Source organism: Lontra canadensis, unplaced genomic scaffold (genome assembly GCF_010015895.1).
Source record: "Lontra canadensis isolate GAN:19392208 unplaced genomic scaffold, GSC_riverotter_1.0 scaffold316, whole genome shotgun sequence".
In the NCBI taxonomy this organism is placed as follows: Eukaryota; Metazoa; Chordata; class Mammalia; order Carnivora; family Mustelidae; genus Lontra; species Lontra canadensis.
The window spans coordinates 132270-150643 of NW_022631310.1; the positions used below are offsets into that span (position 1 = coordinate 132270).

Consider the following 18374-nt stretch of genomic DNA (forward strand, 5'->3'; position numbering starts at 1 on the left):
TAAAATGGTTGCAATATATCACAAGTTTGTTGGTATGACATTTTAAATTAAGGATTAACATAATTGCTTTTGTATTATATAGCTTTAAAAGATTAAAGTAGATAAGATACACAGACTGTTTCTAGCTAAAATAAACTAGTGTTTTCAGGAGCTCAGCCCAAATATGTGATATATACAAAGAGGCAGGAGGGAAGAGTTTTGACCTTGTGAGTCATTTAGTCTGTGAGTGAGGACCTCAGTTACCTTAATAGATAGAAATTTGGGGAAGAACTTTAACTAGATTATCAGTAGGACCCCTTTGCTGTTATAAAATTCTGAAATAGTTACATTTTTCTAAGGCACTTGCCCCTCTGTTCAAATTTCAAACTTCTGGTATTCTGAGTTTTCTTTTTTTTTTTTTTAATATTTTATTTATTTATTTATTCGACACAGATATCACAAGTAGGCAGAGAGGCAGGCAGAGAGAGAAAGGGGGAAGCAGGCTCCCGGATGAGCAGAGAGCCCGACGTGGGGCTCGATCCCAGGAACCTGGGATCATGACCTGAGCTGGAGGCAGAGGCTTTAACCCACTGAGCCACCCAGGTGCCCCCAGAGTTTTCTTTTTACACCTAGTAATAAGGAATAATAAAAGGACTGGGTATGTAGCATTCATAAAGGTTGGCTGATTCAAACAATGTGTGTTGGAAATTATTTTGCATATCTGCTAGATTGTTGTATTTTTCCCTGGCTTTATAGAAGCCTCATTTCTGAAATCACCCCCAGCAGCCTTCTCACTTGGTAAAAGTTTGGTTGTTCTTTGGGAATAAGGGTAATTTAGATAAATGGACTCTCCTTAACAGGAAGACTTTGTTTCTCCTCTTTTCTTCCCTCAACCAAATATGCTTCAAAATCCTAGAGTGAAGGAAGAGCCATTAGTTGCAAGTGTCATTCAAGTACTATGAATAATTTTTATTCATACTCTGCCCAGCCCCCCCCCCCCAAAAAAAAAACCAAAAGCTTCTCAATTTTAGAACCATTCTGGAGAAGAATCCTGAGTAGAGGATCCTACAACCTCACTAGTTAGATATTTTTTCTTGTGCTTCTTTTTTAAGGGTATCCTGTCACCATTTCCTTTTGTTTGACATGTAGGGTTTATAGTGTATAGCTGTTCATTGCTATCTATTATCACTCCATATAATTAAGGTCTGTGCTAAAATTACTCAGGATCATATTCATGTCAAGTATCTTCATAAGAGATTCCACTACTAACCCTTTCCACAGTGGTCTTGCCATTTTTCTTTTCTTTCCTTTTCCTTTCTTTCTCGATTTTATCTATTTATTTGACAGAGCACAGCAGGGGGAGCTGCAGGCAGAGGGAGAGGGAGAAGCAGGCTCCCCCATATGGGGCTTGATCCCAGAACCCTGGGATCATGACCTGAGCCAAAGGCAGGTGCTTAACCACTGAGCCACCCAGGTACCCTTTAGTGGTCTTACTTTTTAATGAATTCTCCAAGTTCTACAAATCTGAGGTTACTGTTTCATTGTACCCCTATGTGTACCATGTTAAAAATTATAATTGATAGAGAGGATTTTTAGGTGTTACATGAAAAAATAGTTGAGATTAGAGAATTAACAAGTATTTTAATACTATTGAGTTTATGTTTAGAAAATCATAGTTCAGGGGCGCCTGGATGGCTCAGTGGGTTAAGCCTCTGCCTTTGGCTCAGGTCATGGTCTCAGGGTCCTGGGATCGAGCCCCATATCGGGCTCTCTGCTCAGCAGGGAGTCTGCTTTCCCCCAACTCTCTGCCTGCCTCTCTGCTTACTTGTGATCTCTCTGTCAATAAAATCTTTTTTAAAAAGTCATAGTTCATTTTCTTTGAGGTTTTTTGTTTGTTTGTTTGTTTGTTTTTTAACTCTGGACAGGGCAATAAACTTTTAACTCCCAAACCTTGGAGATATTTTGCCTCAATGGCAGCCATTGCTAAACTAAGCTAACATTCAGCTAGTATTATGAACCAGTCTACTGGCCCGAACCAAAAGTTTTGTGAAAAGTAAAGATAAATGTCTTTTATTAGACATCATTATAAATATATCTACTTTAAGACATTAAGTCAGATCTCTGTTGAGTTGCAGTTGTGCATTTGACAGAGCTAAATATTGATATTGACAAACTAGTGTATGGATGAAGTGTAATTAGTCTTATTTGCAAAATGCAATACTCTTCACATTTAAGTATGGGTTAGGGCCAAATCTAGAACCTAATAACTAAGTAAAATTTGCTAAACAAATTATTTTACCTTTCTGGTTTCCTCATTTGTGAAATGAGGAGATCTTTTTAGATGATTAGGATTTAACATTCTAATATAGCCTGCAAATTCATATGGATTTAGGGTCTGAAGTAGATTAGATTGTCTGCAATTGAGAAATGTTACGGGTATTAAAAAGGCTACCTAATTAGTTGTAAACTTTAATCAGATTCTTCATATTTAAAGTATTCAGAGTATCCCTGACAATTATGTATGGAATGGATCACATGGTCTTAGGTCAATGACAAATGGGTTGTTTTTTTTTTTTTAAGATTTTATTTATTTATTTGACAGAGATCACAAGTAGGCAGAGAGGCAGGCAGAGAGAGAAGGAGAAGCAGGCCCCCCGTTGAGCAGAGAGCCCCATGTGGGACTTGATCCCAGGACCCCAGGATCATGACCCGAGCTGAAGGCAGAGGCTTTAACCCACCGAGCCACCCAGGTGCCCCACAAATGGGGTTTCTTAACAGACCCATCCTCCTGGGTGTCATTAGGGATGGAGAAACTTCCTCCCATTTGACAGTTCTCCTTTATAACCTCAGGAAGAGTGAGCCAGACGCAGTGGAACGGCTCAGGCTTTGCAGCCGGATAGACCAAGGTTTGGTTTCCGGCTCTGACAAGTAAATTGACTTTGGGCAGGTTAACTTGTGAACCTCATTTTCCCATTTTTAATAGTAGGGTTACTAACTTTCATAGGATCCTGGTGAGAATTAAACAAGACAGGGGTAAAGTACTGGCATATATTATTAAATGCTCAATAAATGGATTTTCTTGCTTTTAGAGTAAACAGGGAAGAGTCATTTTCATTTATTAAAATCCATGTTAATACGAGTGTGTTTAGTGATGACTACAAACCCCTTGTTTCTATATTCTTTTAATAGGTATTTGAATCCCTTACCTTGGGCATGGTACTGTGCTAGAGTGGATAAGTGATGCCCCTTAGGGCTGGCATTGTATATTTTAGAGGCAGCTACTTCAGTCCTTCAGAGGACTGAAGAATTGTATACATTATAACAAGGAAACAAAACTTGTCTTTACAAGGACACTGTCATTTCTAAAAAGTACTGAGATTCTTTTTTTTTTTTTAAGATTTTTAATTTATTTACTTGACAGACAGAGATCATAGGTAGGCAGAGAGGCAGGCAGAGAGAGAGGAAGGGAAGCAGCCTCCCTGCTGAGCAGAGAGCCCAATGCGGGGCTCGATCCCAGGACCCTGAGATCATGACCCGAGCCGAAGGCAGAGGCCTTAGCCCACTGAGCCACCCAGGTGCCCCAAAAGTACTGAGATTCTTAAAAACAGTAGAAATTAATAAGTTCTTATTTTGTTATTTCAAGTTTTTATTTAAATTCCAGTTGACATATATGGTAAAACTGGTTTTAGGTGTAGACTTTAGTGATTCATCACTTATATGTAACACCCAGTGCTCATCACAAGTGTCCTCCTTTAACCCCATCACCCATTTAGTCCATCCTTTACCCACCTCCCTCTATCAACCCTCTGTTTGTTCTTTATAGTTAAGAGTCTCTTACGCTTTGTTTCCCTCTTTTTTTTTCTTCCCTTCCCCTATGTTCATCTGTTTTGTTTCTTAAATTCCACATATGAGTGAAATCATATGGTATTTGTCTTTACGTCTGACTTTGCCTAGCATAATACCCTCTGGTTCCATCCACATTGTTGCAAATGGCAAGATTTCATTCTTTTTAATGGCTGAGTAATATTCCAGCAGATATATTTACCACATCTTTATCTAGTCATCAGTTGACGGACATTTGGGCTTATTCCATAATTTGGCTATTGTTGATAATGCTGCTATAAATATGTGTATTTATACATACATAAGGGGTGTATGTGCCCCTTAAAATTACTATGTTTGTATTCTTTGGATAAATACCCAGTAGTGCAATTGCTGGATTGTAGGTTAGCTCTATTTTTAACTTGTCATGGAAACTCCATACCTCCATACACTTTCCCAGAGTGGCTGCACTAGTCTGCATCCTACCACCAATGTAGGAGGGTTCCGCTTTTTCCACATCCTCACCAACATTTGCTGTTTCCTGAGTTGTTAATTTTAGCCATTCTTTTTTTTTTTTAAGATTTTGTTTATTTATTTGAGAGAGAGAGAGAGAGCATGAGAGGGGAGAGGCCAGTGGGAGAAGCAGACTCCCTGCTGAGCAGAAATCCTGATGTGGAACTTGATCCCAGGACTCCAGGATCACGACCCGAGCCGAAGGTAGTTGCTTAACCAACTGAGCCACCCAGGTGCCCAATTTTAGCCATTCTTATAGGTGGTAACTCATTGTGATTTTGATTTGTATGTAAGTTCTTATTTTAACCAAGAAAAAAATGTGTAACAAATTTTTTAAATAATATATTTGTGATCTGTCCATTTTAGCTGGGGTAAGGAGGAAGGGATTCTCTGTCCCTGGGCCTCACCCACTTTCAGAGCTCTAGAAATAACTACATCTGTGGGAGTAGATTCCAAATGAGCAGTGACTTCTCTTGGAAGCTAAAATGAAAGTTCTTTCCCTACTCCCACTTTGTGAGATACTACATCAATCACTTTCCTTGGTGGCTCTTAGTTTCCTCATCTCCAAAATTGGGATGGATTACATTATATGAAGGTCTCTTCACTCTGAAGTTCCATGATGCAAAAATAATGGATGAGAAGACATTCTGGTAAAGTATAAAGCAAAACACAGATGGGTCAGTGGCATCACGCTTGCCTGTCCATGGATCATTGTGGGAGGATCTATGCTAGAATCTTGTTGTTTCTTTCCAAGTCAGACCACTCCTCTCCAAGAGTAGCAAAATCAATCATATGGAAGTGGGCAGAAATGGTGGGTGTGTACAGCATGAAAGAGACAGATGGGACACACCTCTGAACATTTTCTGCTACCTATGGCTGACACAGAAGTATTACATCATGTGTCCCCTCACTGTGGGCAGTCCCAAAGTTGCCTTTTCTAATTGGAGATAATCTCACTGCTTCAGCAGTCATCGTGCTGTGCAGATGTCTCTCACATCAACATCTTGCTGCTTAACATTTCTAACAGCCTAGAGGCATAGAGCATTATAGCTGAAGACTTGGTTTCTCCTAAACCAAACTCATCTTTGTTCTTTATTCCTCCCTTCAAACCCAGGCCTGCTTCCTAACATCTGTCACAGGCACCAATTCTAGCCTGCTCTCTGCTTCAGAATTTTTACCCCCTTTCCTTTGCATTTTATAACCACCATGGAATATGCCTGATTTAGTCTTTTGAATTTATTCTCTGTCCTACTTTCATAGTCCTACCTAGGACCTCATTTCAGCCACTCTCTCCACCAAAAAGACAAAATCATTATTGAAGTTATTTTGTATCTGACTTTCAGTTCATTTCCTATCCTCATCCCAGATGAATATTCCTAAAATATGTTACCATGTGGCTATGCCACTGTTTGCCACAGATTTTCCTGTTTCTTTTGAGATTTTCTGTGACTTTGAGTCTTACCAGCTTTGTAACTTCTATTGCTCCCTAGAGCCTTCTCCTTTCTTTAATTAATTAATTCATTCATTCCGTGTATACATGGCCTGCGCTTCCTTCATTGGAATGCTTTCCCCTGTCCTCTGTCCCCTGTGCAAGACTCATATTTTCAAAGTCTTGGTCCTGCCATTTATGAGGAGCTTTCCCTAACCTCCAGTCGGTATTTTTGCTCTGAGTTCTTTGCAACACCTTTTTGACACATGAGCGTTCTACTATGTCTTACTTATCAATCTAGTAATGTTTCCAACATGGAGTTTCATCTTTTGACTAGAATGTAATTTAAGTTCTTTGTGGTAAGGAAACTTGTCACTAGAGAGGGCGTTAACATTTGCAAATCTGCTCGTCATAAGAAAAACTTTAACACCACAAAGACTGAACACGTAGCTCACAAAATAAAATATTCAGTTTCAACACTTAAGATACTTAAAAGATGTGAGATGCCATATTTCACCTATTAGGTTCGTAAAGATAAAGAACCATAACATAGAATTGTAAAGGTGCAGAGAAATAAGCAGTCTTCTGGTGGGAATAGCAATTGGCTGCTATCACCTTCTGGAGGATCAAGTTGGGAAAAGTGGAAGAAACTTTATATTTTTAGTCCATCAATTCTATTTTTAGGAATGCATCCAACCCCCCCCCAAAACCAAACATGCACAAAGCTATATGTTGAAGGAGGTTATCATAGTGTTAAGTAATAGGGCAGTAGGTAAATTATGATTCAATTTTACCATGGAATATCATGCAGTCATTAAAAGTAATAGATGTAGGGTATATCTTTTCTGACTGCTCCTGACCCTCTTCTGGTATCAGCATCCTGGTTTTCTTTTGGGGAACGACTCTTCCCTTCCCCACCTCAGTCCATGTTAGTTTGGCTGTCTTAGCTTGGGGTTCTCAGAAAAATAGACTCTAAGAGATTTTCCTGCAGAAAGTTTACTGGGGGGAGTGTCAAAATCGACACTTGTGGGAGAGGCTAGGGAGTGGGGATTGGACAGAGGGAGGAGCTGACCTGTGAAGTAGTTGCCATAAAGGCCTCAGCTGATCGCAGTAAGGAGCTGTGGAGCTGGGATCTTCTTTCAGTACTGTTCCAACTTGAGGCAAGGGGGCTGGGTTCAGGTCTTATGCATCCCACATCAATTTGGATGAGTGCTGATGCTGGGAGGGATGGCTCTCAGCTAAGGGCAGTTCCCAGAGAATGACTAGCTGAGGCATCAGCTGCAGCTACTCCCAGCAGCTGGGGGAATGAGTGCCTCAGTCCTAAATGGGGAAGTTGGGTGGTGCATCTCTCATCCTCCTCCTGGCCAGCCACACCTAATCTGGGCTTTCCAACTCTACATAACCCTTGCTTTCAAATAATGATTGGTTCAGGGTGGGCACATGACTGAATAATGTTGGTAAGATCCAGTATGGGGGTTTTTGTTGGAACAGTGAGAAAGAAAAGAGGAGCTCTTGCTCCTGAGTTCGCTGGGTTGGGACAATGAAAGCATGGAACGAACCTCTTAGAGTCTATTTACCACTGAAGAAAATGAGGCCAATACCCAGAAAAAGCAGAGTCAAATGATAGAGGTCCCCCGACCTACTTTTTGGGCAATTAAATCCACTACTTTAAGTCCTTGGCTTTTCAGTTATGTAAGCTAATATATTACTTTTTTGCATTACTCATTTTTTTTTAAAGATTTTATTTACTTATTTGACAGACAGAGATCACAAGCAGGCAGAGAGGCAGGCAGAGAGAGAGGAGGAAGCAGGCTCCCTGCTGAGCAGAGAGCCCGATGCGGGGCTCGATCCCAGGACCCTGAGATCATGACCTGAGCCGAAGGCAGCGGCTTAACCCACTGAGCCACCCAGGCGCCCCTGCATTACTCAATTTAAATGAGTTCTGACATAACAGGTGACCCTTGAACAACAGGGGGGCATTGACCCTATGCAGTCAAAAATCCACATATAAATTTTGACTCCCCCAAAACTTAATTACTAATAGCCTACTGTTGACTGGAAGCCTTACCAATAACATGAACAGCAGATTAACACATTTTGTATGCTGTATGTAATTTTTACTGTACTATTCTAGTAAAGCCAGAGAAAAGCAAATGTTAAGCAAATCATAAGTTAGAGGGGTGCCTGGGTGGCTCAGTCATTAAGCCTCTGCCCTCGCTCAGGTCATGATCCCAGGGTCCTGTGATGGAGCCCCAGGTTCGGCTCCTTGCTCAGCAGGAAGACTGCTTCTCCCTCTCCCACTCCCCCTGCTTCTATTCCCTCTCTTGTGGTCTCTGTCAAATAAATAAATAAAATCTTTAAAAAAAAAAATCATAAGGAAGAGAGATGCCTGGGTGGGTCAGTTGATTCTTGGTTTTGGCTCTCATCAAGATCTCAGGGTGCTGATATCCAGCCCCAAGTTGGGCTCCATGCTCTGCGGGGAATCTGCTACTCTCCTTCTCACTCTCCTCTGTCCCTCCCCTCTCTCTCCCTCTCTCATAAATAAGTAAATAAATAAATCTTAAAAAAAAAAAAGAAAATCATAAGAGAAAATATTTTGAGTACTGTACTGAAAAAAAAAAAAAAAAAACAAAACCAACCCAACAAGTGTAAGTTGACCCACACAGTTCAAACCTGTGTTGCTTAAAGATCTACTGTTGTACAATGGTGTACAATAACAAAGGCGATATTCACGATACATTAAGTGAAAAAAATTAACACAAAACATACATTTTACATATAGCAACGATGCCTGTTTTGTAAAACAAACTAATGTACACAGTTTAAAAAAAAAAAAAAAGAGGTGGCTCAGTAGGTTAAGAGTCTGCCTTCGGCTGAGGTCATGATCTCAGGATCCTGGGATCCAGCCCCGTCTTGGGGGAGTCTGCTTGAGATTCTCTCCCTCTCCCCCTCCCCCTGCTCTCTTTCTTTCTCCAATAAAATAAATAAAAACGTTTTTTAAAAAATGCAGCACAACAGAAACAACATTATAGTTAAATGGTGAGATGGGACGGGGAGGGGTGGGAGGCTGGATTTCATTTCCTTCTACAGGTTCCGCAGAGATGTCAAGGCCTGGGATTTGAGCCCCGCTTACCTTACAGACCTACCGACTCAACTGACGGGACTCGCACGACACGGGAACAGGTGACTCACACACTGGTTACCGTCTCATGGGGCTCCTCTACCAACCGTCCTCCCTCTCCCCCCATCCCCATTACAGCAAGGCCCGGAAGCCCCCAAGAGCTTACTTCAGCTCCTTTGCCACGTGGGCTCCAGCCACCCCGAGTCCCAGTTCCGATTTCTCAGGAGTGCGTCTCCACCTTCCCGAGCCCCGGAGCCCCCTACCCCCGCAGGTCGCGCCCGCTCCTCCAGAAGCGCCACCGCGCTGAGGAGATGGGTCTGCCCCGCGGCTCCGCGTCCAGGCGCAGGTGCGGCTGCTATCCACGTTTAGAGAGCAGACAGAGTTAAGTGCCAGGCGGCTCGGGAACCCACACGGTCGCTTACCTGCGGCTTCCGTCGCTCTGGAGACGGCCAGCGGGAGAGGCGGGGCAGCGGCGGCGGGGCGGGCGCAGCGGCTTTCCCGCCCCGGGGCGGCGCTAGCGCACGGGGCCTCGCGGCTCCCGCGGCCCGGTTCCCCCGCCTTCGGAGCCCAGCGCCGCCGCCATGTCTTCCGGGGCCAGTGTGAACGCCCTGCAGCGCCTGGTGGAGCAGCTAAAGCTGGAGGCCGGCGTGGAGAGGATCAAGGTGAGACGGGCGGCGGCGCCCTTTCCTCGCGGCGCGGTGACGGCGCGCTCCCGCCGGGGAGGCGTGAGGGGAGAGGCCGGCTGCCCCTCGCCGCGGCTAGGTCGTGGTGGGCGGCCGTGAGGACGGCAGCCGGGTCCTGGCCAGCTTCCCGGCCTCGGCGGGGATGCGGCCGGTGATAGGAGGCCGCGCCTGCTGGGCCCGCGGAGACCGGCGAGTCTTTCCGAGCGGGGCCCCGGCCGAGTGCCCTGGGGGAGTTTCCCAGTCAGCGGTGAGGACCCGGCCTGGGGGGGGGGGGGGGGGGGGGGGGGCGGTGCGGGGCGCACGCGCGCAGACCAGGAATGCGGGCGGCGCGCGGCCGGCCTGGCTGGGCTGTTGCGGGAGGATGCGGTCCCGGCCTGCGGAGTAGACGAGGACCGGCCTTACTGAAGGATTGAGAGCGCGGACGAAGACGGGGCTCAGGTTTCTGGCGTGGTGACAGGGCGTCGAGCGCTGCCCTTAGCCCCCGCAGAGAAGAGGGAGAGCGGCTTCGCGGAATGAGCACTTCGGTGTTGGACGAGTGGACTTCGCCGAGATGTCCAGGTTGAGCTGGAGGCTCAGAGGACAAGGTTGAAAGGAGTCCTAGGAATGTATGGGAGTAAAAAATGTGTGTCAACGAAAAGACCGGAGGGTGGACCCCTGGACCAGCCCAAAGATGGCTGAGAGGAGAGGAGAACCAAGAGAAAGCAAGGAAGGAGGGGCTTTCAAAAATTTGAGGCTTCGTTATTATGTCTAATGTTTAGTCAGTTGATTCAAAAGCATCTGTTGTATATTGTGTTGAGCAACTAGGGTAGCATTATTGTAGAATGTATGTTCGTGTGTATGAATGAACACTGCTGTGATATTCCGTGTACTTCCATAGTGCCTTCTCTCTGTAGTTGGCGCTATTCTAGGTACTGAGAATGTGGTGATCATAGTGGCAGAGATCATCAATAAACACATAAGTAAAATAACTTTAGACCATACGTGAAGGTTATAAAACAAGATCAGGAGAGTTATGGCATGCAGAAGAGGTTTTAGTAACAGAGGTAGTGGTAGAAGAATCTGGATTGTAAAAGGGTAGGCAGGTCTTTTTAAAAAAGAAATCTGGTTTTAAAGAGGAAACAACTTTATTATTTTTTTTTAAGATTTTATTTATTTATTTGAGAGAGAGCATGAGAGGGGGAATGTCAGAGGGAGAAGCAGAACTCCCTGCTGAGCAGAGAGCCCGATGTGGGACTCCATCCCGGGACTCCAGGATCATGACCTGAGCCTAAGGCAGTCGCTTAACCAGCTAAGCCACCCAGGCACCCTTATTTCTTTTAATTTAGGAAATGAAAAGCTTTATTTCAATGTTGAGGGAAAGGAACAAACTATTTTTAGATTGAGGGGGACCAAATAGAGAAGGAGAATTGGAGGTAGAGAAGACAGGCAGTCTGCCTGTGGGGACATGGGATTGGAGGGGCAACTTCTGAGATAGGAAGAAAGGAGATCAGGACATGTATGAAGATGTTTCTAGATGTGTGGACTTAAGGACTTGTATGATGACATTTTTCTTTGTGAAATAGAAGGCCAAGTTTTCTTCTAGGGCTGAGGGGAGGGAGCTAATGCAGTCACAAGAGTGAGGATGAGGAGAGGATTGTTGGGGATGGGAGAGGAGCCCCTACCTGGCACAACCATAGGCACCTTGTGACTCTGAAGACCGAGCTGCTTTGAGAATGGAGACTGATTGCCCTACTTGTGGGGTTTGTTGTTTGTTTTTCCTCCACTAGCACTTAGTCACCCAGGAATCTATGAGTGTCCAAGGTGGATGGTAGTTGATCCAAGTAGTGGGTTAGCGGAGGAGGTATAACACAAAGATGGAAGTGGGGGCAAAGGGCAAGGAGCTTGAGGGGCTGGCCAGAAGGAGGCTGAACGCATACTGGATAGAGAAGGAGCTGAGCCAGCCTCCTGGTGATGGGCTTGGCAAAGGGGGAGGAGGCATTCTCCTGAGGTCAAAGAAAGGATGTAGTGAGGAAAAAGTAGCATTCTGGATGGGTAGGAGAGATTGTGATCAGAAAGTAGGAAGTTAAAGTGTAAAATTTCAGATGTGGAGCAGTTATAGGTGTTGGCTGTAACTTGGCGCTGAGGAGAAGGCCATCTGAGGAAAGGAGGTCAGGAAACTGAAACTAGGGTTGTTGAAAATGGTCAGGATAATGTTGGCACCTGAGAGGGAAAGGAGAGCTGGGAGCCAGTTGCCTGCCTATCCTGTGGAGTAGCTAGGCAAGGTATTTTCTACATTTAAAAAATAATTTTGTGTGATGAAACAGACCCAGAGAATTCAAGTGAATTGCTCAAAGTCACACAGATAATAACTTTATTTGTGGGGTGTTCTCATATGTAGTATGATTTCAGGTGTTTGGTGGGCTTCTCTAAGGCAGCACCCTAGGGAGTCACAACATTCCAGGATCTAGTTTGCCTTATTGCAGGGCTCAGTAATGAATGGATGCTCTCAGCACATCCACAGATGCCTTCTCATTAGCAGACTTGCTAACTAGTAAATAAGCCAGAACACCAGGTTTCTAGCATATAATGGAGGGCATCTCTTACCAGGAATTGGAATGCTTAATATTCCAAGGGCCCCTTCTCTGTTTTGGAGAAATCTCTGAGAAGTTGCTGGGTGAGCTTGGACTCAATCCAAGGAAAGCCATATAATTTGGGTATCCTACCTCCCATGGCAAATAACAGCTTCTAACTGTTTGAGCTTGTACTCCACCCCAACCCCACCCCCAAAGTCTTTTTCCTGTAAAAGTGCTAGAGAAATGCTGGCCACTTTTATTCTTCTCTTATTTTCTCTGCATATCCACTCAGCTTAACTTTTTGTCCATGTTCTTTAGGTAGAGTCCAGTTAGTCCAATTTCTCCAGGGGTCCTGGAGGTTAGTCTCCCTTCTACCCATCATGTGTGAGTTCATCTGTTCCCTTTGATGGAGCAATAGTAAGCATGAGCATAATTGGTTCTAAATTCCTTGTGAATTAATAGCTGCTATATATAACCATTAATTCCAATAATAATCAACATGAACATGTCAGAACTTCTTTTGAGGGAAAAGGAAGCTTAACCATTAGTTTGATAATATTATTTTATGTTTTTATATTTATATAATAAAAACTGTTATTACATTAATGAAACCAAAATTCGTAAGGCATTCTAGGAACTAGTTGGTAACTATAACATGAGTTGATTTTCCAGGTATTTAGAAACTTGGAAAATTAACACAAACTAGTAGTGATACTTGAACAGCAGTTGGAACCAATTTTTTTATGATAGGAGTGAGATTTTATACAAAACACCTTCTCAGTGCACATAAAATGGAATGTGAGGAAAGCCTCGATGTACAAATCTGCATCAAATGGAGGCTAAGAAGAAAGGCAGAATAATATTTATCAGTGCTAATAAACTCCAAAACTTAGTCACTTAAAGCAACATTTATTAATTCGCAGTTCTTAGGTCAACATTTTGAGCTGGGCTCAGCTGTGTAGTTCTGCTGATCTTTGCTGGACTCTTCCATGCATCTGCAGTCAGTTGGAGGGTTGGTTGGTAGCTGGATGACTGAGGATGGCCTCACTTACATGTCTGGAAGTTGGGAGGCAGGTGGCAGGAGCTCGCTCACTGATTATTCTCCACAAGATCTCCAGTAGGCTAGCCTGGGCTCATTAGATGGTCTTACAGTTCCAACCACAGCAAGAGAGGTAGCTGCAAAGGCTCTTCAGACCTACGACCTAGAAGGTGTCCATTATTTCTACCACATTTTCCTGGTCAAACCAGGTCACAAGGCTAACCCAGATTCAAGGGGTATTAGGGAAAGACTCTTGTTGGTGAGAGGAGCTGTAAAATACTGTAACTGTTTCTGTAGTCTGCCACAAATGTACTGCTGACTGTGTGTCAACACTATTCCGAGTGTTTTACATGCATTTAGCTCATTTAATTGTCTCATCAACTCACTGACTCACATACTGTTACAAAATACATTTCACAGATAAGCAAACAAAAACTGAGAAATTAAGTTAACTTGCCCAAGATCATACAGGTAATGATGGAGCTGAATTTGAGTCCAGGCATTTTGGTTCCAGAGGCTGCACTTTTACCCAATAAGCTATCCTGCCTCAAAAGCTTGAAGAAAACTTGTCACTTTGTTTTGGGCAGACTGGATAAGGCTTCAGCCTTGTAAGCATTAAAACAGTCTGCTCTGGTGCCTGGGTGGCTCAGTGGGTTAAGCCGCTGCCTTCGGCTCAGGTCATGATCTCAGGACCCTGGGATCGAGTCCTGCGTCGGGCTCTCTGCTCAGCGGGGAGCCTGCTTCCCCCTCTTTCTCTGCCCGCCTCTCTGCCTGCTTGTGATCTCTCTCTCTTTCTCTCTGTCAAATAAATTAATAAATAAAATCTTTAAAAAAAAAAGTCTGCTCACATGGCAAATCTGACTATATAAGCGCATGCTTTATAAGTGAAAATTTGTAAAGGAAGTATTAGAATGAGCTATTTCTTTCTTTTTTTTTTTTTTTCCTAGACAAAGAACTTTATTAATCTTGTTTCAAACTTTATTCCCAGGCTTCTTCAGCTTAATTAGCTGCAAAGAATGAATTGTGTATAAGCAAAAACTGAAAAGAGCTGCAGTGTCCAAGGGGCTTGGGCTTAAAAATATTAGAGATCTAGATTTTATCAGATCCATGAACAAAATTTTAAAAAGCAGTCATAATATAAAATAGCAGCTCCCAGTAACTTCTTCAAGTTTTATCTTCTCCAGAAGTTGACTCAATTCAGTTTGCTTCATTCTTGGAAGCTTCATCAAAATTCTCCACAAGATCTGGAACTTCATCATCATCATCCTCTCCGGTAGCAAGTGGTGCTTTTCCATCCACAGATTGTTTGGGCAGAGCTTCAGCCAGTCTTCTTAAACTAGTCAGACTGCACCAAGTTGGTTTAAGATACTGGGTAGCATTTCTGTCAGCTGCTTTGTCTCAGCATGGCCTGTAATGGTGAAAGTGTTCGCTGCCAGCAAGGCCTGAACTTTGGGGTTGTTAAAGTGGATCACTGTTCCTTGGTTTGTGAACATATTCACTTCTTCAATACCAGAGATATTGTTTACCCCTAACTTCTTTAAGGAGAACTGAAGTTTTTTGTCATCTGCTGTAGCTGTTCTATGAACCACCTTCTTTCGGCGAGCAGTTCCTTTCCCACCAATGCGCACTTGTGCTTGCAGTTTGGCGAGTTTCTCCTGGTTCATGATAGTTTCTTTCATCTTGTTGGAGCGGAAATGGGACCGCGCGGGGGACTAGGGTTGGCGCTCAGGGGGTCTCGGGCGGACCAGCTGAGATTAGGTGCACACACGCGGGGACGCAAGATGGCAGCTAGAGGGCTAGAATGAGCTATTTCTTTACCAGGTCAGTCTCACAACTAGGATTCCAAATGGATCAAAGATACCAGCTTTATTTTTCTTTTATTGAAGAAGCAACAGAATTAAAAAATACCCTAAATCATGGAAACTGTAACATGAACTTTCAGCAAAAAAAAAGACTTTTGGAGATCACAAGATGTGGGACCTTTATCAGGCTGTAGGATCATTTTTCAGGGTATCAGATGGCTCAGCTGTGAGCAGCACATCAAGCTGGTGTCCCTTTGTTTCAGGTCTCGCAGGCGGCTGCAGAGCTGCAGCAGTACTGCATGCAGAATGCTTGCAAGGATGCCCTGCTGGTAGGTGTTCCAGCTGGAAGCAACCCCTTCCGGGAGCCCAGATCCTGTGCTTTATTCTAAAGACCGGTGAGTAATGACACACTGTGCTGTCTTTGGGCCATGGCATTATCACAGGGCTTCCCAAGGAATCGGGCAGCTGAGCTTTGAATATCCACTATTTGGGGGAAATTAAAATAAGAAACAGTAAAATGCACCTGAGGGGTGACTCTAGTCAGCATGTCTGTGGAATACATCTCACTAAGTGAGTCTCAATCCTCTTGGGCACTAACTCATGAGAAGTTAATATCCTTATGTACTTGAGGTCTTTAACTGAGTTGGCTGGTAGTAATTTCATGACCTTAATCCTACCATCTCTGTCCTAACACCATTCCAGTGTTGTGATTTGCTGTTTGGTGCTATCAGTAGACTTGCTGCTCTCTGGACCAAGGACTCCCCAGAGGAGACTTGTTCCTACCACCAGCTATGATTTCTTTCCTGGAGGCTTTCAGAATATATGTTTTTTTTTTTGTTTGTTTTTAAGATTATTTATTTATTTGACAGAGATCACAAGTAGGCAGAGAGGCAGGCAGAGAGAGAGGGAAGCAGGCTCCCCATCCAGCAGAGAGCCCGATGTGGGGCTCGATCCCAAGACCCTGAGATCATGACCTGAGCTTCTGAAGGCAGAGGCTTTAACCCACTGAGCCACTCAGGTGCCCCCAGAATATGTTTTTGTTTTTTTTTTTAAGATTTTTATTTATTTGACAGAGAGAGATCACAAGTAGGCAGAGAGGAAGGCAGAGAGAGAGGAAGGGAAGCAGGTCCTTGCTGAGCAGAGCACCCGATGCGGGGCTCAATTCCAGGACCCCGGGATCATGACCTGAGCTGAAGGCAGAGGCTTAACCCACTGAGCCACCCAGGTGCCCCAGAATATATGTTTAATAGAGGAAGAAATGTAGTTATTGGGGAAAAGCGTGGGTAGAGTTAAAAGAGCTTTACAGGGGCACCTGGGTGGATCAGTGGGTTAAAGCCTCTGCCTTCAGCTCCGGTGATGATTCCAGGGTCCTGGGATCGAGCCCCGCATCGGGCTCTCAGCTCGGTGGTGAGCCTGCTTCCCCCTCTCTCTCTGCCTGCCTCTCTGCCTACTTGTGATCTCTCTGTGTCAAATAAACAAAATCTTAAAAAAAAAAAGCTTTACAAATTGAGTAGTGAAATGAAAACACCTGTTTGGTGGCCTATTGGGAATTTCATGGGTCCTAACGTGTTGCGTTTCCTTCATTCACATTTTCACTCCCCCCCCACTTTTGGGGAAGAGGTCAGGGCATAGATTACTGTAGTCTTTTGGGGCCAATATAGTTCAAATTATGTGTTCTGAGGGATTTTCATAAGACTTAAGTAAACATCTTAGGTCCTTTTTCATATATTTGCAAAAGGGAATTACTCATATTAACAGAAGTAATCATGCTGTTAGGTACTATTATACCTTTTAATGGAAAATGTCTACATTTATGGTATTAAAGTAATAGTCTTGTGCTGGCATAGCATTTTCCTTTTTACAAAGCAGCTTAATGGGTGTTATTCATTCAATAATGTAGCTTAGATATTTTTTATATTGTTACTTTCTACTTTGAGAACACTAAAGTGACCTGAATTGATGACTAGTTAATTATATGTATAAATCTTACTAACGTGAAAACCTACCTCATTCTCTTTTCAGTAAGGAAGAAGTTCACTGAGGAATGCTTTTAAGCGCAAAGTGATGAATAACTAACTGCCTCCAAGTCTCAAGAAAACACTTTCTCCAGCCAAATGACTTAGATATTTCAGACCTTTCCTTGGCCTGGTCCTATAGCCAAAATTTTATAGAAATTGATGAGTTTTTACTCAGATAAGGAAACTGGGTGAGGGGGAAGACTTTAGATAATAATGGCCAGACTCTTTTTTGGTAAAGTGCTTTTATATTTAAGACAAACAAAAATGTTACCACCAAATACACCTCTTTCATAAGCAAATTACTGGTGTTTCTATTCCTGGAATATTGTTTGTTTTATTTACTGGATGTTTACATTTTGGGAAGGCAAACATTTTTGTTTGTTTAAAAATTGAATATTTGTAATTTGTTGTTCCCAAGATTTTTATACCATAACAAAACTTGTTCTTTTCTCCTGAATTTACAGTTTCTAAATGAAGATAAGCAAGTATAAAACTGGGGGAAGAGTAGGCTTTGTTAATCAAATGCTGTCTTGATTTTTCTAAATGAGAAGATTCTTTCATTTGTAACACTAAACATAGGAGCTGTTTCTTAGCAAACTCGTTTGGAAAGATTCATGTTGTGTTTTGTATTAGATTGCCCCATCCAGTGTCTGAAGCAGATTTGGTCTTTGTTTTCTTAAGTTCCTCTACTTTATAGTTGTGGTTGTACTTAAAACAAAAAAAAACTACGTTATTTTCATGTCTTTAAAAAAATGTGTTCTTTAGAACATTACAAATGAGTAAAATAATGTGAAAATACTACAACCTACATAAATTCTTAATGTCACAAGTGTTTTATTTTGATGATGTGCCTTTGATTTAATTTGGAACACTTTTAAAAGGATACTTTGTGTTTGTAAAAATCTTTGATGAGCTTGGAAATAAAATTTCTGCTTAATTCATCATTTTCTATGATAGCAACATTTTGTGTCAGATTTTGTTTTAAGGTGTCATGGATTTTTGTTTCCTTGTGAAATTGAGTGCTAGAAGTGGGAAGTGAGATTTTGCTTATAAGTCCTTGTAGAACTTTGTAAAAGAAATTATATATATATGTATATAAAATGAGCAGAAACACCTCAATTTCTGGCAACATTGCACTTTGAAATAGTTACGTATAAATCCATAAATAAATGAAAATATCTTTTAGCATAATTAGTGTTTCCAAGTAGAGAAAATAGAAGCCATCATATGGAAACTCCCTTAATCTCTGGCCACTAAATTTCCAAATCTAAATTATCTGAATCTCTCCCTCCATTCAATCAAAATTCAGGTGTCCCTTTTCTAACCCTGCTATTTGTTCTCTGGATCTGTTTCACCTTCTTTGAAATTACACTATTAATTATCCTTTCTCCTTTATCTTCAACTACTTTATTGGAT

The 18374-nt window shown here is 42.7% G+C and overlaps 1 protein-coding gene and 1 pseudogene across 1 annotated transcript; one reads left to right on the top strand and one right to left on the bottom strand.

Annotated features, from left to right (window-relative positions):
* Nucleotides 1-9384: 9384 nt before the first annotated feature.
* LOC116862744 (guanine nucleotide-binding protein G(I)/G(S)/G(O) subunit gamma-10) lies at nt 9385-17676 on the top strand. Its single transcript, XM_032850152.1, has 3 exons — nt 9385-9526; nt 15204-15335; nt 16963-17676. The coding sequence occupies exons 1-2, from the start codon at nt 9446-9448 to the stop codon at nt 15327-15329; spliced, it is 207 nt and encodes a 68-aa protein (XP_032706043.1). The 5' UTR covers nt 9385-9445; the 3' UTR covers nt 15330-15335; nt 16963-17676.
* On the bottom strand, nt 14092-14931 carry LOC116862743 (annotated as a pseudogene).
* Nucleotides 17677-18374: the final 698 nt, after the last annotated feature.